The 25402-nt window shown below is 36.7% G+C and overlaps 1 protein-coding gene across 5 annotated transcripts; it reads left to right on the top strand.

The window, feature by feature from the left end:
* The first annotated feature begins 1214 nt into the window (after positions 1-1214).
* rbm47 (RNA binding motif protein 47) lies at positions 1215-24297 on the top strand. Of its 5 annotated transcripts, none has more exons than XM_043235512.1 (7): positions 1215-1498; positions 8463-8632; positions 15580-16303; positions 17171-17639; positions 19042-19245; positions 20327-20517; positions 21144-24297. In XM_043235512.1, the coding sequence occupies exons 3-7, from the start codon at positions 15611-15613 to the stop codon at positions 21396-21398; spliced, it is 1812 nt and encodes a 603-aa protein (XP_043091447.1). In that variant the 5' UTR covers positions 1215-1498; positions 8463-8632; positions 15580-15610; the 3' UTR covers positions 21399-24297. The 5 variants fall into 5 exon arrangements, with proteins under 5 accessions (XP_043091447.1, XP_043091455.1, XP_043091428.1 ...); XM_043235485.1 differs by having other exon boundaries at positions 1217-1498; positions 19039-19245; XM_043235520.1 differs by lacking the exon at positions 19042-19245.
* The last annotated feature ends 1105 nt before the right edge of the window (positions 24298-25402 follow it).

Below are 25402 nucleotides of genomic sequence, written 5' to 3'. Positions count from 1 at the left end.
AGACCGAAATAGTATTTTCTTGATAAAATGTACTCCAATATTTACAATATATATTTACATTACTTACAGTGTATGATTAACTCTCCTCTGTGAAAGATATTTTGAAGAATGTTTCCATGTTTCACAAATTTAAAACCAATGTTTTTATTGCATTTTATTGAAAAAGTTTCGGTCAACTAAATTGGTTACACTTTATTGGTATGTTGTTACAGTGTAATTACACAAATAAGTACTACATAATATCAATTAACTGCATGTACTCATTATATCATAGGGCTACGTTTATTGTTTGACTTTACATTATACAGTTTTAATTATGCATAATTAACAGTTTTTACTTTAGTAAGTTCAACTGTTTCACATTAAAATAAAGTGTTATGATGAGATAGGAGAATTTCATTAATTTGTAACATTTTTTTGGATTAGTGTTGTTTACTGATAAATTTATTTTGCATACATGACATAGTTTCAATATTCTTTTAATTTGATATACATACACATACACAACTGGGTGAAATGGTTATTTTGGAGATTTTTTTTTTTTTTTTTCAGTTTCATTCAAACATTCCCAGAGGTCTCTGAGAAAAACATTGTCTGTTCATCTTTGTGCCGCTTTGAGGCCTTTTTTGCGTAAATCTGAGAAATCAAATGGGATGGTGAGCTCTGATATGTGTAAGGTGTGTGTGTGTGTGTGTGTGTGTGTGGAATGCTGCTCTGGCCTGTCTCCAGGTTGAGGGAGGATAGCATTTCCAATCCGAGAGGCTGGAAGCATTCTGGTTTGGTGAGTTTCTGAGGTGTACACACACACACACACACACACACAGAGAGGAACAGGTTGCTCGGACCAGCCCAGTGAGAAAGATGTGAGACAAAACATTTCCCGGTACTAACTGCTGTAGACACAGACTGACACGCACGCACACGCACTCTTTCATTTGACCAGTTTCTGGAGATTTTATATTCTTTATATATACATAGCTTTGAAAAAAAGTGTTTTTGACCTTTGGCATTATAGACTGGTTCAGTATTCCTACAGATTTTTTTCTTCCTCACAGCAGAGGAATGTGAAGATTATGTCAGTGAGAGGCAGGTACAGAGACTAGCGCTAATTACTCCCTCTCTCTCTCTCTCTCTCTCTCTCTCTCTCTCTCTCTCTCTCTCTCTCTCTCTCTCTCTCTCTCTCTCTCTCTCTCTCTCTTTCTCCGCCCGGTCTCCCTCGTTTTCCCTCCCTCCTTCTCCTCCTCCTCCTTGCCAGTGAAGGAGACAAGCAGGGGAACGAACAGCAGGGACGAGGGAAGTGAAACAGTTTGGAGACAGAAACCAAAAGAGAAAAAGAAGAGAAACTTACAGTTTTTTCATCACTCTGGACTGTCAAGACCTGTGAGAAGAGACACGCTAACGGGTGAAATACAGAGAAACAGGGATGAATGTGACTCACCTGCTGTGACTTTGATTAATGCAACACACCGACTCTCTTTGACAGCTACTAAAAGCGCAGGTAAGTTTACATACATGTCTTTTAGTGATCCTCTCCTTCGGCGTCTCATGTTTTGTCAGTTTTCCTTCCTTGTTCTCTGTGTGTCATCTTCTCACAGATGGTCCAGCGATCACGTTCTCCCCTCTGACCTTATTTATTTTCATAGAGTTAAATTGACATCTCTCCCTTTCCCTCCCTCCCTCCCTCCCTCCCTTTTTCTTTCTTTTTTCCATCTTACGGTTAGAATGTCCTTGTGTTGCGAAAACTGTGTTGAAAGTTGCTCTGCGGGTCTTTTGTGTGTGTGTGTGTGTTGTGTAACTGCACTCAGGGGGTGTGCTATAATTTAGTGTGTGTGAAAGAATCAGGTTTCTGACAATGAGATGGCTCGATCTAACAAAAAAAAAAAAACAACAACGAATAAAAAAGATCTAAAGGCCCATTCTAGAGTTTGCATGCTTAGTGTAATGAGTGTAGACGTGTACTTTTTTTTTTTTAAAGGGGAATGGCACAACATGAACGGACAAGACACACACTTCACTTTACAGATTAATCACTGTGTCATAAGCAAATAATTGTTTCTAGAGCTGTAGAATCTTGTTTTTCTATATGGAAGTTAAGTCTTAAAACCCGTAATAGGGAAGTGCTTCAGCCACAACTTTAATGTGATGTTGTCTCCAAAAAGCAGCTACTTCTCCTCACTTTACCTCACTAAAGGTAAAAATGACTCGTATGTCATATTGTATGTCACAAACAAATCTATCCTTTAGGGTTAAGGCTAGTTTGTTGCTATTATAATTAACTTTATGTAAGAAGAATGGCTAGATAACTAGGTAAATGTATGTGTGGGTGGGTGTGTTTACTTAGCTGTACCTGAGGTATAATTTTGTCTGCAGAACTGAGCTAAATTGTACAAAACCTCCCTTTTGGGGGAGAGCAATGAATTTTTTTCAATTGGAAAGAAACCTTTTTTTTCTTTTAAAATCACTAAATATTTTCTAATAGTTGCATTAGTCAGTCACTGTAGTAGTAATTCTAATATGTTTATACAAAAAAAAAAAAGTAATCTAGACGGTTCTGTGTGTGTTTGTGAGTGCCTATGAATGGGTTACTTCAGTAGGGGGTAAAGAGGTCAGGGGTCTTGAGAGTCCACACACTATGACTTTGCATTGTGGGGGATGTAGTTTAAAAGATATTAAATGAGAACTTGAGAAGAATTATCACCGAGGCGAAGTACAATGAAAGGCAACCTGTCTCTGTGTGTGTGCTTGTCTCGGTGGTCATGTGACTCTCTGTTGTTACTCTAAATACGGCATCTGTTAAATGTGTAGGCATGTTTATTTGGTGACAGACCTTTAGGGGCCCAGTAGTGCATACACTTGTGTGTGTGTGTGTGTGTGTGTGTTGGAAATCTGATTGGCCATGGTTCTGACTTAAACCAGTTCTCTCTGCCTCCATTCAGCTGCTTATCTGATTCTCAGAAAGTACCATATTCAGGTGAATGTGTGTTTTTAAAATGTATATGCCTTTCAGTTTCATTAAATATTAAAATGATTGGAATTTTCATTTTATTTTATTTTATTTAAAGACAATCATTTTTGTCTTGAATTGTGAGTGTAAACGTTGAGACAGAGATGCCTTGCTTGTGTTTCTTCACAAGCAGAAATGCTGTTAGAATTGCTGAGTTCAGTTAGTTTCTCTGAATCAGTTTAAACTTTCTGTTTTAATTCATGTAATTAATTTAATTGAGCAAAAATCAATTTAAAGTTGCTGTGTTTGTTTTCTAATCATTTCTAATCATTCTGTGTCAAAAAAGTGATTTCCTATTTTGACTTAATGTTAGGATGTGTCATCATTTATAAAATGTCTCTGTATAATAATTTTCATGATACATTTTAATGTAGCATTCAATTATTCATGAAAATATTTTCTTTTGCCATAATCACGCAAATATTTTAATATAATGTTTAAAAGTTCATAAATAAGTTTCTATAATTGTATTACTGTTTATTTTTATAGTGGTGCATTAAAAAAATTCTTCCTTCCATTTAATGACATAAAATAAAAGATTTTATTATAAAAATACTATATTTAATGAATCATGGCATTTTTTTCATCCCTTAATGTCAGGAAAAAAGCAGAAATATATATAATGTCTGTATATAGTATATATAAATAAATAAATATACATACTTTATTTTTCTTGCTATATATTCAAGTTCCATTCTCTAAATTTTCTTAAAAAAAAATCATAATCCCCACAAACTTTAAATTGAATACAATTGTACAGTTTAGCGACATTTCTCAATTCTACATCCTTTATTGACTCAGTAGTTTTGTTTCCTCTTTGTGGGAAACGCACATTTCTTATTCATCCACCTTCAGCACTTCAGTCAGCCTTCCTTGACTTTTTTTGCAGACATACTATTAGATATAAAGATGGAAACGGCGAGAGAGCAAGACAGGTCACCTCTCTTTCTGTGTTCTTAAAGTCATATGACTGATCATGTGACCTCCTCAGCATGACTTTAACCCTGACAGACATCTGGACAAGTGTATGTGTGTGTGTGTGAGTGAGTGAAACAGGATCTCCTCTCTCTCCCTTCTGCTTTTCTTCCCATCTCTCTCCCTTACACACACCAAATACCTGCACTTCACAATGAATGCATTCTTACACTGTCTCTATAGACAGACTAGAAGAGCTGTATGTGTGTGTGTGTGTGTGTTCAGCATGGTTCTCCTCCAGGTACTTTGATTAATAGTGACTTCTTAGGGGTGGAGCTCTTTTAGACCAAAGGCTTAATTTGGGATATCCCACCGTGTGCCACACACACACACACACACACTAGTCTCCTTAGTGACACAAGTTCTGCATGTCTGAATCAAGTCGCTCAATTTCTCTCTGTCTTGCTAATGCTTTTATGCCGCTTCATTACACTCTTCTCTCTCTCCCCTTTCTTCTTTTCTTTGTTGTATGGAGTAATAATAGGCCCCGTTCACTGAACCCAACAAACAGGGCAAAATCCGAACTGGTGTGTAAATATTGTTATATAGTATGTACGTCTGGTATAGTCTGTGCATGTGTGAAACTTGCAGTTTGTCTTCTTTTAAGTGTAACTATTTGAAACATCTCATCCTTCTTGCACTGATACTGAAGACTCGGACACATGTTTCCAAGTACACCCTGTCCTTCCCGTAAGACCTTCAAAGTTGGTTTTTCAACCAGAAAAACAAAGTAGTACAAAAAACCAGCCGCTTTTCTCTTAATGTTAAAAGTATATTGCATCATTGTTTTACATAAATAGTTTCATGTGACCCTTTAAACAACGTGCAAAGGTTAAAAATATTATACAACTTGGCCAGATGTAATTTGTTTTTACAGTTGAATTTGAGTATTTGGTCATACTTTATATTAAGGTCCAATTCTTCTGCATATTAAGTGTTAGCAAGGCAGTTGTTAGGTTTAGGTATTGGGTTTTAGAGATCATGCAGAAAAGATGCTTTAGATGACTTTTCCCTCAATAAGTTCCTAATTTGCTTAATTAATAGTTAGTAAGGTAGTTGTTAGGTTTATGTATTGGGTAGAATTAAGGATGTATAATACGGTTATGTAGAATAAGGCATTAATATGTGCTGAATTACTACTAATAAATGGCTAATATTCTAGCAATACGCATTAAAGTAAGCAACTAGGTAAGAGACCCTAAACTAAAATTTTACCCTATTGGCTTTACACCTAATATATTTTAAATGTAATCCATATGAGTCAGATCTCAGTGCAAGTCTTCCGAAGTGACGTGTTTGCATTATATGATTAACAGATTTAATTAAATTAATTATTATGAATTATTCACATATTAACATTGATCAATGGAAGGTCAGATGTGCTTGCTTGATGTGAAGATTTGCTGTTGTATGTCAAGTGAGTATAGTTAAAATTTAGTTTCTCATGTCCTTTATGTATTGATCAATGTTTAAATATGCATGTAAATAATGCCTATATTATATCTGTTCTTTATTATATCTGTATATCTATCATCATTTAAAGAGATCATGTCTATTTGGAAGACTTGGATTAAGATACTTGATTCATATTGACTCATTTCAGGATAGTGTCAAATTTTGGCAGAATAAATCTTAAATTTAGGAACAGAAATCTCACGTTTCATTATCTTGGTTTTGTGTTTCAAACATGAAAGTCTTTTTGTGAATGCATGGTGATCCTCAAGTCAAACAATGTTGAGTATCATTTACCTGAACAGAATGTGAAATGTCTGACAAATGGCTTCAGCATGATACTCCTAGGGCTTATGTTTTTTTTTGTTTGTTTGTTATTTTGGAAATATATATCTTCTCTACCTAATGCCACAACTTATTTAGTTATATATATTTTTCACTTTTTATTTTTATTTTTCACATTTAAAAGTAATGCATTATAATATGGTAATATGTTATAGCGCGTGATATTGTGTTACTCCATGAAACTTAAAGTAAATAATACATTATATTACTTTTGTGTTACTTCTGGTGAGCTGGGCTAGGTTTGCTTGTTTCTTTTTAATAAAAAACCAAACAAACAAAAGTACTTTTTGGCAACTGTAAGGGCACTTTCATACCAAAAGTGAAATGAATAAACCTCAGGCTGAAGGAAGTGCCTCAGCCTCTGCACCTCGCTCCCAGTTTCTTCCCTTTGTTGTAAATTTGAAAGCATTACTTCACTAGTTACCTGAAAAAGGTGATTGATTATATAACTTGTGCAACTTGCAAAATGCTTTTCCCTTCAATACTTGCTATAATACTTTAAATAGTTAAATATTTTATCTGTGTTCTTTAAAGCTCTAATTTTTGATTCTCTGTTGGTCCAAAATAGTACTATGCTAAATAATTTGACCAATTAGGCTTCAAATCCCATTGTTTTAAAATCACCCTGTATGTATTACACTTTGATATGGCTCTTCCGCATCTGGAGTTATTTAAAGCTCTTAAGCAGTCACCATCATATGACCTTGACTAAGAGATCTACTGTAGGTCAGATGTATTACTAGCATAGAAAGCCTGCATGTCTGTTTGCGTTTTCTTGTGTGTCTTTATTCTATTCATGTATTCGTACAGTGTTGAAGTTTGAGTTAAACCTGATTTTCCAGTTACCTTTACCAGCAATGTGTGACGCAACATGTGCAAAACTAAAACATACTTTCACAATCTATCTTTATCCCCCCCAAACACACACATCTTCTACCAACTGTGCCTTGAAGATATATTTAATGAGTTTCAGTCTTGTTTATCTAGCTTTGTCCCTCTTTTCTGTAACCAACACACTTGAGGAAGTACAGAAGACGAACTTGAACTCGATAAAGAGCAAGGTGTTAGATGTGTATAGTGGACATTGATTAGGTTATAAATGCAGACTTTGCACCCTCTCAAAGTATGTTGACTCTCTACACAGCCTAACCCTGCTTTATGGCCTACCCACAATGCATCATGTGCCCAGGTTTTATAATGTTGCTAATGACTTAAAAGATAATATCCGATGGTGCTATTTCACATCTCAAGGCTGCGTTTTAAGCAAATGGGTGATAAACTTCGGAAATGTTTCTTTGTGTGTACACTAGCATTGTGAACACAGGACTGTTGTAGATAGTTGAGGGATCCATCTAACTGGTTTGGCACCCCTTTGTGTGTGTGGGTGTGTGTGTGTGTGTGTGTGAGAGAGTGTGTGTGTTTATTTTGTGTGGCTACTAGGGATTCTTCTGATCAGCCAACCGCCTCAAACAAAAATTGTTTTGCCTCTTAAGTGCCCCATCATTTCCTGTTTATGCATGTCCCCCATCGCTCTTCTCTCACTGCCCTCCCTCATTCCACCCCCATGTTAAGTAGTTACAGCTAAATGTGTAACAAGTGACCATCATCATATGACATCTTTCTGACTCTGCAGAAACATATAATCAGGTAGTTGATGAATAACATGTCTGTGAACTTTGTTTTTAAACCAATATGTGTGCTATAAAGGAAAGTGTTGCCTTTTAGCATAATTTAATAGTGTTAGTGGGAATTGCTTTCTCTTATATTAAAAATACAGTAATACTCTCAGGGGCCACATGGTCCTTCAGAAATCAGATTTAGTGCTTAAAAAACACAGTTTATTGTTTTCAAATATATATATATACACACACACACACACACACACACACATACCTGTATATACATTTTCCCCTGTTACACATATATTCCTCTGTCTGCTACATCGCAGTGTCAGTGTTTCCAGACTATAATTGTCATGTGATCTCAAAAAAGCTACTAAACATTACTAGATTTATCTAATGGAATTTAAAGCATTTCAAAAAAAATATTTATTTCTTCATTTGTAAAATATTTTAATGAGGAAAAATATTGACTATAAAATATATATATATATATATTACCAGTTTTGTTTGTCTCAGTTTCTGTGTACTGTTTCTCTCCAGCTCACAATCCCTTCTGCGAATCAATGATTTCCACCTTATCAAAGTAACTAAAGCAACATAAAACACACTATAACGTGTGAGTACCTGTTTCTTAGGAACAGGAATGAGAAGATTTCACAGGCCTTTCCAGGTCTGAATGTGCACGAGGACTGCTGAGCTTCAAACTCTTTGTCTTGAATGTTTTTAAATGCAGGAATTCAGGAAATTGATTTCGGGTTAGACCGAATAGTTTTAAGTCAGTTGCCACCTTAATGAACTTTCGCTCAGTCAATGGACAACCTCATTCACAGCTCAGCGCACACAGTCACGCTCCCGCACAGACGTCTCGTTTGCTCCCAGAAAAATGGCAGAGAAGTCTTGGGTGTGACAAGGAAAAGGAAGAAAGAAAGAAAGAAAGAAATGAGAGATATGAGAGAGGTGTAGGAGGGGGCACCTTTGCTCTGCCCCACCCCTCACATGCACTGAGTAAACACTCTTTTACCAACTGCACCTCCAATCACACACTCTGCTTCTCTACCCCACAGACTGTGTGTGTGTGTGTGAGGCCGAGAGATTGACCGACAGACAGAAGAGGGTAGCCGCCGACGCCAGACAGACAGAAGGCCCGAGTGTGTTTGTGTGTGTGACTGTGTGAGCGAAACACACACCAGCTACACTGCCACTCGGACACACACTCATTCACCCGAAAAGACAGGTAACGTGTGTTTCTTTGTTGTGTGACTGTGACTGCAGGGATTTTCAAGTGTTTTCTGCTTATTTAGGCTTTCTTTAAATGATTGGCGTTTACTCGCGTGTTCTTTTCGAGTGGCAATGTTGTAATGACCTTTTATGACCTTCAGGGGAACTCGTGAAATGAACAAATGAAAACGATACGTTAGTTTGCTCTATGGTAAGGATGTTGAAATCCAAATGTGGCGTTTGAATTTAAATAGCATCCTAGGTAGTTTGACTAGAAGCATTGTGTGTTTATGCAAGTGAGCGTAAAATAGAGTAAAATGATTGTGCGTCACAGTTCGCTGTGTTGGTTGTTGGTCTTTGGACTCGACTTCTTCAGCCTTGTGTTTGCTGTTAGGGTGGGCCCAGACCTGCGCGTGTTACTGTTATCAGAAAGGTTCCTGTATTTCTCCAGTCAGTGGCAGATATCTTGATTATCCATGTGCAGATTTCTCACCAAAAAAACATCAGGAGAAAGTGATGAGACATCAGTGATGTGCTTACTCGAGGCATTTTTGAGCAGATCATCAGCTGTGTGTTTGATCAGGCCTCGTCACATTGTGTTGCAGTAAGTAGATTAACTTCAGGAGTGAAGAGTTCAGACTGAAAGATAAGAAACCTCAAGATGTCATCAGCATTTGTGGTTCATCCCAATAATATGTGCAGTGCAGTTACTATTGTAAAAAGAATTGAAGTGCTTTAGGTTACGAGATGTGTGTGTATTTGTGATTTGTCCACTTTTGTGTGTGTGTGTGTGTGTGTGTGCAAAAATGCTTAATATATGATGTTGTGTTTAATTGTGTGCGTACTGTGTACACTTAAATTTTATCATTTTTAATTTTTCCTTTTTCCTGTTTTGTTACTATTAGCAGCGTTTATTGAGACTAGTGAAATGTAAATATCTCAAATGACTGAAATGAAACATAAATATTAGGTAATTTTTTTTTTTTAATAAAAACTAGAAATGTACCCTATTTAGTAAAGGTTCATTAATAATAAAATATAATAAAATAGGTTTAACAGTGTTAACTAAAACTAAACATTGTTAAACACTGATAAACATTGTTTTCATTGATTGAATAAAGCATAAATATTTGATAAAAAGAAAACAATTATTTAAAAACACTTTTAAAAGAAAAAATTAGAAATGTTACCTTTGTAACTAACTGCAATATAGAAGTAGTAACATATTTAAAACTGAATAAATAAATGACAATAAATTAAATCTGAATAGGGATATAAAAAAAACTACATTACAAAACAAAAACTAAAAACTAATTCAAAATGTTAATAATGTATAATAAGTGTATAATACTACTAAAATAGCATAATACTACTACAAAACGCATGTTTTTATCTAGTTTTTTCTAGTTTAGAGCAAAATGATTATGTGTGCTTAACATGAATGGCTAAATAAATGTTTTACTGTAGCCTGTTTTAATAGAGAATTGAAACTGAGGAATACAGGAATTGAGAATGGTGTTGTGGGTGTGATGGTCACACTCTCCACACGTCTCTTGTCCTGTCTGACATTGATTGACGCCAATGTTTTGCTTTAAGAAACTGTAATGTGTTCTTTGTGTAATATCGCATAGTCATCTCCTGTGATCCAGGCGTTCATCTGCAATGCACATAGCGTATTTATAGGACCATGTACAGACACTTCAATACTGAGTTTGCTTGTAACTCTGATAGTTCTTTCTCAACACTAAGTAAAGGCCTTTTTTACATCATAGTCATGAAAAGATCTCCTTTTTGTTCTTGACAGTTTTGAAGAGATTCACTCAAACATGAGTGTCACTTGTTCTGTCACTTGCAGTATTCACATCGTTTGTTGTTGACAAATAGATGCTTTAGTTGTTCAGATCACATCAAGCGCACATATTTCCAGTGAACAATCGGTGAGAATAAGATTTGTCTGCTAAAGTTAGTCTGTGCTCACATATTTGTTTTGGCCAACATTTGGTCTATAACTATAACTGCTTGGCTGGTTAACAGAAGTTGTAGTTCCCTCTTTGATTGTTTTCTGTCTCTATCATTAAATCATATCATCTATATAAATCGCTATTCAGTAGTGCTAAAATCATTGGCAACCTAAAAATTCTGTATAGAGTATAGATAGTGTGTTAAATTAAAAAGAATTGTTGAGCCTCATTGAGAGAGACTTAATGTTAATGATCTGCACAGTGATTATGAAGTGTCACAAAGGTCAACGTTTGTCAGAGATGAGGTTTAATAATTATAGGACACAATTACGGAGTTTTTGCTTGGTCACTGAGAAGAACACAAGGTTCTGCACTTTTCGGTTCATCATGTGAATGTTTTTTTTTTTTTTTTTTTAAACAGTCTCTTCAGTAATAAACATTAACTTTAACCAGATTATGTGTTGGCCATGCTAACAAACTTTGACTCACCTTGTTTAGATGCTGAGTGTAAAAGCAGTTAATCTAAACCTTGCTGACACACCAGGATTCAAACACAGTAAAAAAAAAACACACAAACACTCTCTCACCCATGTCTTTTAGCCAGCTTTTACCCCTGAGAGTCTTTAATGACACTCAGGCCGGCAGAGCTTTTCTTCGCTCTCTTGGTTGCTCTATAGGGTGTATATTATTTAAAGAGACCTTGTCATGATTAAAGAGATGCCCAGTATCTACACATAAACAGAAAGACAGACAAAAAATGGGTCAATGATGTTCGTCTGATAATTTATTCAAAAATACATAAAAATGCAACTTGCATCTTTTATGATAACTATGTTTTAATCCCTTAAAAAATGCTGATAGCATTAAAAAGTATTTTGTTAAAATCATATTGGATATAAAATCAATAGTTACAAAAACTGCTACACTGGTTATTAATATTTAAACATGTGACAAAATGGAGAACGCACACAACAGGAGTTTATTAGTTATCTTCTTAACTAAAAAAATCATTTGATTTGTTTAGGCCTGAAGTAAATTTTATTTTTTTTGCATACCTTTTATTATTTTATAGGTGAAAACATTTTTCATTATTTGCTGCAACCAACATGCCGGATACATACAACAGGAAATTACATATATTATACAATATAAAACAGCAAATTATATTTCTTTATTAAATTTCTTTATTAAAGAAAAACACTTTTTATAAAAGCAAGTTCAGTTCACGTTTTTTTTTTTTTTTTTTGGAAGTCATTAATTATTTGTACACTCAAATTTTAGGTGTAAGAAAAATGTTACTCTGCACTTTTTTTTAAACTTTTTTTCACTTTATCATGGCCACACTTATTCGTCACTGACTCGAATGTCTCTTCAGTATCTATCTTTGTGTTTGTATATTTGCACTTTTTAAGGATGTACCGTGTTTTGCAACCATGCCAAATTCATAACCTTGTTGTTAATTCACATCAAAGCCACAATACTACAGTCTTTTCATACTGAAGTCCAAATGCATGTATGGTTATTACATGTAAGAAAAAAAAACCCTGTGAAAATCTTATATAATCTAAATGATTTCCATCACACTTTCCCCCCTTCATGCAAAATGTCAGCGCTGATCCATTTTCCAAGCCATAGTGACACAGCTCTGTACAGCAGGTGTGTGTGTGTGTGTGTGTGTGTGTGTGTGTGTGTGTGTGTGCTGTCAGTACAGTACTCTGCGAGGCCAGCGTGTGTATTGTTCTACCCCTCTACGTTTCACTCTTGTCTTTCACTGAGATCGAAGGAGTTTCACCCAAGAGACTAATTGATCTATCTGCATACAAAAGCATTGTGTGCGTCCCTGTGTACCTGTGTGTGTGAGTTTATATGTGCTGATTGTCAAATATTGTCCCGTGTGTTACAGAAGTCAAAGATCAGATACTTCTGTCAATCAGTATCTTAGATAATATAAAACCATTGTGATCGCACAAACGAAATCTCACACTTTCCCAGAATGATCCTCTTTCATTAACACACTTCATTCCAAAAAACTAATTTATTTTTCATCACTTGTTATTTAGTAACAAGCTATTTATTTAATAACTTCAGTCCAAATGAACACACTCTCTCGGAAGACTGTATGGAAAAATTCAGCTACATTTTATAACACTGACTCATTCTCAATAGCTAACTAACATTAACAATATTGTTCTTTAATCTACATACATGTTAAATAGCCTATACTGTTATGTTATCTCAAAATGGGTTTAATCTACCATTTTAAGCTATGGAGACTTAAAAACTGTAAAGTAAAGTAATCATCTTTTATTGGAACTCATATAAGTCACTTAACACAAGTTTGAGTTTCTCAGATGTTGAAATGAACATGTAATATGTTTCATAAAAGTAAATAAGTGCATTTTGTTTGAAAAAAATGATTTTCAGAAGAAAGTTTCTGTGAGAGTTTTTCTGTTTTGTTAAAATGAGTTGCACTCTTTGTGTGCGTGTGTGTGTGTGTGTGTGTGTGTGTGTGTGTGTGTGTGTGTAGCTAGTGATTTGTGTTGGTTAATCATCCACCTGCTGCTGCCTCAGGTTTCCTTGCACCAAGTACACACACACATAGACTTATAAAGGTCAACCATTGCCAGGCAGGTACAATGAGATATGGAACCTGATGTTGGCTGGAAAATGAATAATCTTTTTCCACCCTCTTGATCGTGCATTTTCTCTGTCTTGCCACTGATTTTCACTTCCTGCGGTTTTCTGTATATCTGTACGGAACCAGGAAATTTACAAAACCTCTCACTTCCAGAAACACACGATTAGGGCCTAAAAATGCTTCTCAAGTCTTTGCAGTGAGTTGCCTTAATATTACCTGTCAATCATTATTAATTACATTTAGCTATTACAATAACGTTTATTATTCCATTAATAAAAATAACAATTGTGATTGATTAATAATGTATTATATTTATTAAACACAATTAATTAACACAAAGGGAGATTGGATAATATATATATATATATTTTTTTTAACTGCCTCAAAACAAACCTCCCTAAAAGGAATTTAGCTAAAAAGCCTGCTTTCCACATCTTTCGCGGTCGAGCTGATATGCGTGAGCTCTGCGTTTGAAGCTGGTCGAGGTAAGCAGCTGCGTTCGAGAAATAAATGGGAACCCGCGCGTTCTGTGAATTCCAGATGTTGAGCGCAGAAACGCGTGCTGGATGCTCTCGGTTATAGCGTTTGAAGCGGCAGACAGTTTTGTTATCCGCTTTGCTGCTTTTCCATTTTTGAACGTGAGTATTAATGTACGCTCTACCGACTCTTTAGACAGCCTTTCGTTGCATCTCGCGCAAGAACGGCGTACATTTTGAACGCGATGTCAAGTCAAAATAAGTCAATCCTTTTAAAAACACGTGCAGAGATCGTTTTTTTCTACTGCCTGTCTTAGGTTTTGTACTTCCCCTTACAGCTCTATAGGAGACATTATTTGCGTTTTTGCCATAATTAATCTCATGAAAATGGCACCTTTGCTCCTCTTGCTCAGTCACATTTGTTTCTTTTCTGATACTTTCTTTTCTCAATTTAGTTGTTCAGTTTCTGGCAGAGATCCCTCGTTCATTTTCTGTCGACCTCTCCTTCCTCCAGAATTCTGCTGAATCGTCTCTCATTGTCATTCGTACACTTCCACTGACCCCACTTCCACCAAGAGACTATCCCCAATTTAATTTGACAACCATTACTTCATTTTACAGGAAGTAATTTTTTTGTCGTAGTAAATGCCCGTTATTCAAATTCTTAACTTTTTTTTTACTATAATTTAATTTTGACAAACTTTTGCATAGGTGTGTGTAGAAACATCCACAGATGATTGAAATATCTCTTACTGGTTGGTCAGCCTGGTCTTCATTGCTTTTGATTAGTCAGTCTGCTTTTCTTCCTGTTTCAGCCTGGCCTTGAGCCACACATGTACTGATTTTCAGTATATGTGTGTGTAAGCGTGTGAATGAGGAAGTGTTTGTGGATGTGTGTGAGAGAGCTTTGGTTTAGTACTGCTGAGTTGCCTGTTATTCCAGCCTCACCGTCACAGTCACATGCTCCTTCAGCGAGCCTCTCAGACTCGTCATGAAAACACCAGGTACCAACGGTGGGTGTTGTAGCTGTTCATTTGTTTGAACTTGAATTCCTAAAATAATTGATAACTTTTACACCTTGTTACTTTTGTTCTTTTAGCCGTGTTTGCTATTTTTGTGTCTGCTTGAGTTATGTGAACTTAGTTGTGTGCTCCAGGATAAGCTTGTGTGGGTCAGCATGCTCTGCATGTGCAACCATGGTTTCATTGCTAAGCAACCTAACTACCTTCTAAGCAGGCATCAAGGTCCGGCTAACTGCTAAATTACTTACTTGAGCCAACTAACATCAAAACAGTGAATATATGTATACTGTATAATGTTTTATTAATAAAACTAGAATAAAAAACACACACATTTCCTGCAAAACTGTGGTTTCTTTATGTCAAACATGATTTCTTTTGTTCCATGCATCTGTGTTCTGATTATGGAAATTCCTAGACTGTAGGATTTAAGAATTTTGGAGATTTTTTCCATGCTAGAGAATGCAGACACGGCTTAGTGGGGTTTATTAGGCAGCTTTAGGTGTAGAAGAGGATTTACGTTTTGTCATTGTGTCTTAAAGAAAATAGGACTTAAATTATTTATTTATACTAATATATTTTTTTATTTATCTATCTATCGATCTATCTATCTATCTATCTTTCTGTCTGTCTATAAACGTATTTAATCAGTAATGTTGCTGGATGAAATTGAATATTAAATTATACTATTAAAATGTTGCTTATTTCCATCATTTGTACCTTTAGATTGCGTTTACTATCATCTAAAGTTAATATATATATATATATATATATATATATATATATATATATATATATATATATATATATATATATATATATATATCATACTGACCAGGTAGTGTTTTTTTTTTTTTTTTGTCTTTTAGACTCCAATCCTGATTGGATGCTTTTCTCAGAATGACAGCAGAAGACTCCGCCTCTGCCGTTGCTATGAGTAACCCTAGCCCTTCCTCCTCTTCTAAGGCCTCCTCTGGGCATCCGCAGCATCACAGCGCCATCCCAGAGGGAGTGGCTGGGGCCCCCAATGAAGCTGCCCTTGTGTCCCTGATGGAGCGATCAGGCTATGGTATGGTGCAAGAAAATGGACAACGCAAATATGGGCCACCACCTGGATGGCAAGGCACCTCCCCTCCACGTGGATGTGAAATCTTTGTGGGTAAAATCCCACGTGACGTTTACGAGGACGAGCTGGTGCCAGTATTTGAGACTGTGGGACGGATCTACGAGATGCGCCTAATGATGGATTTTGATGGGAAGAACCGCGGTTACGCGTTCGTCATGTACACGCAGAAGCATGAGGCTAAACGAGCAGTTCGTGAACTCAATAACTTCGAAATTCGTCCAGGAAGGTTGCTAGGTGTGTGCTCTAGTGTAGATAACTGCCGCCTCTTCATTGGTGGAATCCCAAAAACCAAGAAACGCGAAGAGATCCTGGAGGAAGTTTCCAAGGTGACAGAGGGGGTGCTGGATGTAATCGTGTACGCGAGTGCTGCGGATAAGATGAAGAATCGTGGCTTTGCCTTCGTAGAGTATGAGTCTCACCGTGCTGCTGCTATGGCCAGAAGAAAGCTTATGCCAGGGAGAATTCAGGTTGACACCATTTACCACTGAAACTTTTCACTTTATTACATACTTACAAAAGGACAGTTCTTCATACAACTATTTTCCCATACAACAGAAGTCATAGACCAAATCTACAAATCTCAAAATACTACAAAAAGGACAAAAGCACTATAAAAGTAAATTTACAATAGGAATAGATCACTTACGCTAGTATTTCTCTTATCCATTGAGCTGTTAACTTAGGACCAAATCAGTGAGTCGGTGAGTTGAACCTTGGGAAATGGATCAAGAACAAAAAAATCCTTTAAGAATAATATTTTCTCTTGCAAGCAAGCCTGACAGATTAAATAGCAAATGGAAAAGATATGATTTCTAGTTCAATGACTCACTGCTTCGCTGATTGACTCACTCATTTACTGAGTGAGTGAGTTGAGACTACAGAACCGGATTGGTCAACAAATCTTTCTTTCAAGAAGGTTATATTCAAAACCGGTTTGTTAGTAAACCGAGCTTGTTTAATAACAAATAGGACTGATTCAGTTCTGAGTTCACTGACTCAGTCGTTCACTGATTGACTGTTTCACTGATCCCATCACAGCAGTTAACAACTTGATTCATTGAAAGATTTGGATTGGATTGCTCTTATAGTGCTTTTGTCACTTTTACTTGGGCTTTTTGCTTTACAAATATAATATTGTTGCATTAAAAACAGTTGAGTGAAGATTTTTATAGAAAAATATAACAACATAGGGATTTAAAATGACATGAGGCTAATTAAATAATAAGAATAATTTTTTTTTAGCAGAACTATTTCTTTATCTGTGATATTCTTTGAATAGTACACCTATCTTACTTGAAACTGTTGTGTGTATATTTCTTTCTCTATGTGTACAGCTCTGGGGTCATCAGATTGCAGTTGACTGGGCAGAACCTGAGATTGATGTTGACGAGGACGTGATGGAAACAGTGAAGATTCTGTATGTGCGCAACCTGATGATAGAGACCAGTGAAGATACTCTACGCCAAACCTTCAGCCAGTTCAACCCTGGCTGTGTGGAACGCGTCAAAAAAATCCGAGACTACGCCTTTGTTCACTTCGCCAGTCGAGAAGATGCGGTGGTTGCAATGGACAACCTGAACGGCACAGAGATCGAAGGTTCCCGCATCGAAGTGACCCTGGCCAAGCCTGTGGATAAGGAGCAGTACACCCGCTATCAGAAAGCATCGAAGGGATCGGCGCCTGCCACAACTACTGACAACAGCCAACAAAGTTACGTGTATCAGTGTGACCCGTATACACTCGCCTATTACGGCTATCCCTACAGCACACTCATTGGACCCAACCGAGACTACTTCATTAAAGGTTGGACACTGCATTTTTTTTCTTTTTACCCTCTAAGATCAAAATGAACAGCGGGGAGACTGTGATTCTTAATGAAAACAAAAAGATCCTACTTTATGTCCTTAGAAATGCAAAACCATTTGATAGAATCAGAATTATCCAAAAACATTGGTAACTATTAATTTTTCTTGATGACATTGAGGATTATGCAGTTAAACTTATTCACACGTAATCAGACTTGATCTGTACAAACAAATGTAGGGGATAATTTTACAATGTTAAAATGATGTCTTCTTTAACCCAGAACAGTGGTTCTCAACTGGTGAAAAAAGGCATGCTAAATATTCTGAAAATCAAAAGCCATGAGCTACACAAGGCCCATTGCATTTCATTACCAGTTATACTAAAGCCAAGCCAAATGTTCTTTTTTAAACTTACGTACAACTAAAAGGGTACTTTCATCAAGTATGTTTTGTCTCAGTAGAGTACTTTAAAATGTGAATAAGATAAAAATGGTTTGGTTGGACATAAATATAGAAACCAAAATCACTTTTGCTAATCAGCCTTGTCGTGTTAACATTTTGGCATATTAGTTATGGTAAATTTAAATGTTTATTTGGTGAAAAAAATAGGTTTGATACTGTGGATCCTACTTGGTATTTAATATAAAATCCAGAAACAAAACCATTTGAGAACAGCTGTTTTAAAATATGCCAATCACATTTCTAGTATGGCCACTAGATGGCATGCACTTTGAGGGCTGAAGAGCTGAGATCCTCAATATGTATGATACTGAAACTAATGATCTGGTATTAGTACATTTCCTAACCCATAGTCATCAATTACAAATGCTTGTGGTTTTGGGTTGGGTTTGTAACAACTGAGATCATTTTTCTCTTTCAAATTGAACAAAGAATTGTGATTGCGTATTGAATCTGAGGCATATTTGGTCATCTACTGTCTGATTAAAACAGAACTTTATCTTTACTTTTAAATTCAACTTTGCTCAAACACCACCACTCCCATCTCAAAGAATGGAGGGAAACAACAAATATCTCAAAAGGCGTTCACACTGACAGCAGTTTGAATTAGAATTCTGAAGAGTACCACACCCCTATCTCCATCACAGAGTCATCAGTGCTAGCAAACCTTTTTAGCAAATACATTTAACTTGGACTTTATTTCAATCGTCTGCTTAACCCCATGCAATGGGGTTACCAGTCCTAATATACAGTAGTGAATAAGTGGAACAAAAAAGTAATCAAAGTTGTCCTAAAAGACAAGAACAGGAATTGTTAGGACCACTTTGAGGAAAGGTTTTGAGCCACTTCAAAAGTTGACTACTGTATAAATGTATATATGTATGTGGCTCCTTGAGGTTCTGTACCTGAACAGCACCTCCTTTCATTTGTATCTCAAGCAGGTACTGTAAGAGGCCGTGGCCGTGCTGGGGCCGTTAATAGGGGCCCAGGGCCCCGCGGCTCATACCTTGGTGGCTATTCAGCTGGCCGAGGCATTTACAGTCGCTACCATGAAGGAAAGGCTAAATTGCCGGACAAACCTTACGAGATCGTGCCCAATCTAGAGCTGGCAGCTGTGAACCCAGTGGGCATCAAGCCTGGCACAAGTCAGTGTAAAATTAAACATATATAAATAATTTAACTCAGTTGTGCTCTACTCCATTCAGTGGAGGCAGAATCTTTTCTCAAAATTTCCTAATATTACATAATTATATAATTTCCTAATATTATATATTGCATAAATTGAACCACCAGTTAGTTTTACATTCAATTCTTGCATCAAAAAATTGCAATCAAGTAAACTGGCGTTATTATAAAAATTGTCATAAAGAAAAAGATCATCTACTGCCCCTACTGGCCTGGAGTGGAACACCAACTTCCTTTCTTTATTACAGCTATCTTTGCTGTCCCTGCTTACCCTAGTAAGCAGGCTTTTGATTTTAATTGCATTTCTTTCTTTCAATTATATAGACAATGTTCAAACAATTCTCAAAAACCTCTCAAAATTGTATATACTTCCTAATTAAATATTACATTGTACAGTCATCTGAACAGACTGTTATTAAACACATTAACGTAACACGAACTAGACCACTAATAAAATGCTGTGAGAGTGTTTGGTTTTGTTTGGGCATTGAGTTCAAAGTTCTTAATAACTTTATTTTCTTACTAATCAGCTGCTCTGTGTCGAAACTGACTGATCTTGCAGAGTTCTGATCTGAGATCTGTGAAAATCCTGACTGGAGTATTCTGACGTCACTTAAACCGACCGATCCTAAGTCTGAATTAACATGGGCAATGAAAAGAGTTTTTGTACATGGAAACAATGTGTGTGTGTGTGTGTGTGTGTGTGTGTGTGTGTGTGTGTGTGTGTGTGTGTGTGTGAAAGACAGTGTGTACGTGGCTGTGTGTGGGTGTGTTTTTTGTCGCTAATCTTAAGCTGAGTCATACACTTGTTGTAAATGAGGACAGGTTGTGTAAGTCTCAGTCTTTCCCTTTTCCCTGCATTTACCCTTTATCATTCTTGAACTTTACCTTCACTTACCTAATTTTCTATTCTGCCTCATTTCACATTTAAATGTCATGTTATCTAACATATGGTACACACTTTACATGGTGATATACAACATATGCTATTGTGTAAAGTACACATTTTTGCCATCGTTCTAATTGTATGTATATGTTTAGTGACTCTTCCAGGCCTTGGTGCCCAGTACCCTGCTGTGTTTTCTGCTGCCCCTGCAACTAAGTTAATGGAGGAAGGGAAGATGCACCCAGTGGAGCACCTGATAAATCCTTTGGCCCTCCAGCACGACCCCACAGCTGCCTCGGCCACTGCAACAGTCATACCTGCAGTCTCCACACCACCACCTTTCCAGGTACTCACCTGCACCTGAGCAGATGGGACAATTTAAAGTTATTATAGCACTCACATAATTCTAACACCATGAGCTCAGTTGTTTGTCCACTCTGAAAGCAAAAAAGGTGTTGCATAGCACTTCAAAAGGCAATGAAAACATTATTAGAACATACATTACAACGTATTATATAAAACAATGTGGGTCTTGATCAAGTCTGGAGCGTTAGTGTTTTCTTACACTTTAAGATCCATCTGATACTGCTACCATGATATTTGAATTTCTGTAGCAAATATTTGAGTTAAAACGCAGAACTGGAACTCAAATGTAAAGAAACGTTTGTAACTTCAGTAAGTGTAATTTGTAACTTGAAAACCAGTATATTTCTTTGAACTGTAATCATAAATTCCACTTCCTCTAAAATTTAATCTCTGTAAACACAGAATTACAACCCTTCCGTTCACATACACTGTTCTGTTTGGTACCATTGAGATTTCAGTTCTAGGCAGCACTCACCAGCATGACAACGTGCAAATAAAAACCGAGAGACCCGCCATCGTGGTTGTTGTCAAATCAGTTTAATTTTGTTGTTGCTTTATGGTGTCTAGTTAGGATATGGTGTAACAGTCTATTTCTTTATCTCACAGGGTCGCCCTATAACTCCAGTCTACGCTATGGCTCATAATGTGCAGAGGATTCCGGCTGCAGCTGCCAGTCTGTATGGTGCTGGTTACATGCCTATCGCTGCCCACGCCAACACCGCCACACTGGCGGCCCTGCAGAAGAACGCTGCTGTGGCAGCCGCCGCAACCTATGGAGGGTATGCTGGGTACGTGCCTCAGGCCTTCCCTGCAGCTGCCACCTTCCAGATGCCCATTCACGATGTGTACCAGACCTACTGAGACACCCTCAGCATCCATCACAGTGACTTACAATTACACACACCGCGTCGCCACAGGCCATCAGACATTTACGCCACATCTATGAGGTCTGCTGGTTAATTGAACCACGCAGAGTGAAACTGACATACAACAAAACTAACACATTCTGACTCGTGTGAAGCTCCCTGGAAGCCTTTAGTTTAGATGCTGGCAGCAAGGATGTAGATTTCAGCTAAATTTATTCACAACTTCATCAGCCCCTCTGGCCCACATTTATTAATCCGGACGTATGACCCAGACCAAAACCACTTTTATATGCTACTGATTAACTTACCAAGACAGGTAGACTTTTGTGTTCTAAGTTATGGACTCAAACCCTGCAATGTGACCAGAACCTCACCTATTTTCCCTTTAGATCAATAGGAAGCAGTCTGTCAGTTCGACAACACTTGCTGATTTCCAAAGCCATCACACGACTGAATGAATGACAACTGTTCTCGCACGCTCATTTGCATACTTTATCGTTCTGTAGAGGTCTTGTATACTAGCCGAACACCAGTACAGCTGTGGGCCGACTCCAAGTGATATGTTCATATGAAGTAATTCAAAATAAGAAGCACACCTACTGACATATCACCGTCTTAACCCACACACTCCAGCTGAGAATCGTGAGCCAGAGCATTCCCGATGCCGCACACTCCTGTTCATTCACAGCCACGAGAATACAGAAGGAACATTGTAGTATTTGTGGACTTTAAAAAGAACGTATTTAATGCCTCTGTATGCTTTAGAGCATTTACTTTTGTTTTATGAAGAAAAACTGTCAAATGAACAAACAACTGCTGAGCAGGAACTTCAACATCCACAGAAGTAGAAGATTGAAAGTGTTTCATGAAAATGCTGTTTTTTGAGTTTATAACATGCTTGCAAAATGTGTCGAAGACGTCGGAATCTTCCGTCCACTGGGTTTCCTGCACTCGAGTCTATATGCAAATACCTGCTTTCGTTTTTTCCGCCTTAACTGTTTATTCGCTTTTGCATTTTTATATTTAGATTATTTTAAGATTGTACTGTTTAGTTGGTTTGAAGTTGTTGTATTCGTTTTCTAGAGGATGTTATCTTCTCTAAACTGGAAAATAGACAAACACTGTTTTCATTCACATTCTCAGAGGCAGTGTGTTCTAGAAAAGGTAAACTGGAAAAAGAGAAGTTTTTCATTCAGTCGGGGTATAGCCGTACGCTGGATAACTTTTGTTTCCTGTTAAAGGGATAGTTCACCCAAAAATTAAATGACACGTCTTTCCAAACCTGCATAACTTCTGCGCCAACTTCTTTGGTGAAACACTAAAGAAGATTTAGATATAGTCAATGGTAACCAAATCTTTTAGTTTACCAACATCTATTTTGCGTTCTACAAAAGAAAGTACACGTTTGGAGTGACACAAATAAATTATTTTCAATTATTTTCTGAATTTACATTTTTGTGTAAACTATCCTTTTAATATGTTCTAAATGCACAAACTGGACTGACAAAAAAGTAGCTGGGTTGAAGATACAGCATTATTTATGATGACTTAGTTCTGCTTATTTGTACTGGTTGTGTTAGTTGATGACCAACCTTTATTTTTCAGACCGCTACTGTGATTCCCAGCATCCAGTCCTGTGAAGTCTTATGTGCATCATTAGGAGAGCACAGGCTCCCTCATATCCGCTTTTGTGCCATTAATACAAATTACACCTGAAGTACTGTCCCACTTACCGCTGAACCAATTATGTTCATGTTGTTTATTAACGTTCTTGAGTTGCAGACCTTGAGTTGCAGAATAAAATCAGGTTAATGGCGCGATACTCTCACCCCCCTCCTATTTCCTCCTATAGAAGCGCAGCAGATGGTCCATCAAGTTTTGTAGTTTTGTGTGTTTTCTTTTGTAGTTTTAACCCTGCATTTTTGTAGATAACACTCCATTTTTGTGTAGCTACTGTAGTATACGTTAGCAACGATGACTGTTCTGAGGTGCACTTAAACATTTTAGGGTGTTAGAAGTTCTTGTGTATGTATATGCTTTACAACATGTGTGTGAGCAGGCACTTTTGTCATTTTAGGGGTGTTTTCATACTCCTAGAACTGGAATGAACTGGACCAAACTGAAACCAGGGAGCTCAGAGAACCTGTTAATATCCTCATTGTCTTTTCAATGACTGCTGTATATCATGTTAACGTCCTTCTGAAGACTGCTGTATGCCACCACTATGCCTTCTGTAGGACTGCGTATGTCACATGTGCCTTTATTCAGACTGCTGTCTGTCAAGTGACCTCCTAAACACTGCTTGTGATACCACAGTGCCTCTTCTGTCCTATTTTCTTTCAGAAAGTCAAGTTTTCTTCTTCTTTTTTTGTGTGTTATACTGTTGTTTCTATGGGGGCTCTGAGTGTTAGAGTGCTGCTTTATGTTGTATTATGCTTTCATGTGTTTCATGTTCTAACAGAGTTGATGTTTTATTAAGTATAGCTTGTTTTTTTTTAAGAAGAGACTGAGTGAAAGTTTGGGGAAAACTTCACGATGTACCAAACAAAGAATGACAATCCATGCAGTTCACATCACGTAAGCTAGAGACACATTTTTACACACTGCCGCCATCATCGAGGACACACTCTCTTTCTCGGATATGGCATATCTGTGTGTTTTTGAGAAAAGTGAACCATCCCCAGTAGTTTTTCCTCTGTCTGTTATCTAATCTTTTATTATGAGAGAAGCAGTCAGGATATATTTAATATATGCAGTACAATGTTTTTGTGTATGAAGTAAGAGGAAATGCTATAATATATTTTAAGAAGATATTTCCATCTCATTATATGTGCTTTAGAGAAGTTTAACAACAAAAACGTTTTTTTTTTTTTTTTTTTTTTTGCCAAAGTGTTCAACTAATGCGAATGTGTTGCTCTAAGATGCCAGTGTGAAGTAAACACTGGCCCAAATTAATCGTGCATTCATTGGCAAAACATTATTTCTTTTGCAATCATTTCATAAACACTACATGTGTAGCGTTTTTTTTTCCTCCATTTTGTAGACTTGTTTCTTGTTACTAAAAGACAAATTAACAAGACAAGTTGACCTCGGCAGAGGACATTTAGATAATGTAGAATGTTATTGCCAAAATATTCTTATCTTCTATTTTTTTTTTTTTTTTTTTTAGATCTACTTAGACTGTTTTCTATTTCGCATTGTTTGTTTAAAGCTTTTTTTTGGCATTGTTGTATTTATAGAGGTAGTTTAATAAAGCATTTTCAAAAAGAAAAGTAAGATTCGTGCTTGTCTTTCTTCTTTGCTCACCTTTTACCGTTGTAGTTGTTCTATTTATTTGCTAAAAGACTATAATTGCGCGATATTTTAATTTGAATCTTTTTTAAATCTTTTGCTTTTGTTTTTAAAAATGTCTGCACTAGTGATGATCAGATAATCATTAGTTTAAATTTCAGAAGTAATGAAGGATGAAGGTATCTTCTGATGGATAAAATGTACCAAATTGTTTCAAGCGGAGGTGATCAGTCCAGATCTAGAGCTACCGTTCGTCAAAGTTCTGCTCCAAAACACTTTTTTTTGTAATTGCCTCATCTTAGATTATTTAGGTGTGTATTATAAGGTTTGGAACTGGACTTTGTGAGATGTGAGAGTTATTGGAGTAGGACTCAGTACCCCTAGACTAAATGAAAAAGATTTAAACATGCTGTTCTTTTTGGGCCACTAGGGGGCAGCGGTGCAGAGGGACCTGATGAAGGTTTCAAGTGATGGGATTGGAAACCTGTACCTGTCTGTTTTAAGTACCCATTAAGTACAGTGAAGTTCTTATTTTTTTCGTCTGAGCATGCATGACATGATATGGCTTGCAGAATTATTGTCATTATTGCCACTAGTGATGAAAAAGGTCAGAAACAGACTTTATTTCATGCTATTCTTTGTAAATAGGGTGACATAAGGTAAAGTGGGACGAATATGTTTCATGATTGATTGCCCTTTAAATATCAG

This window comes from Puntigrus tetrazona, chromosome 1 (assembly GCF_018831695.1).
Source record: "Puntigrus tetrazona isolate hp1 chromosome 1, ASM1883169v1, whole genome shotgun sequence".
NCBI classification, from domain to species: Eukaryota; Metazoa; Chordata; class Actinopteri; order Cypriniformes; family Cyprinidae; genus Puntigrus; species Puntigrus tetrazona.
Note: the sequence above shows the minus strand (reverse complement) of the source record. Positions and strands in the feature narration are given on the sequence as shown.

Excerpts from the sequence above, each read along its gene's own strand:
- rbm47 (XM_043235493.1), top strand. The coding sequence starts at position 15,611 with ATGACAGCAGAAGACTCCGCCTCTGCCGTTGCTATGAGTAACCCTAGC. Across the intron at positions 16,304-17,170 it reads TTATGCCAGGGAGAATTCAG|CTCTGGGGTCATCAGATTGC; the intron begins GTTGACACCATT and ends CTATGTGTACAG. Across the intron at positions 20,518-21,143 it reads CCACACCACCACCTTTCCAG|GGTCGCCCTATAACTCCAGT; the intron begins GTACTCACCTGC and ends TTTATCTCACAG.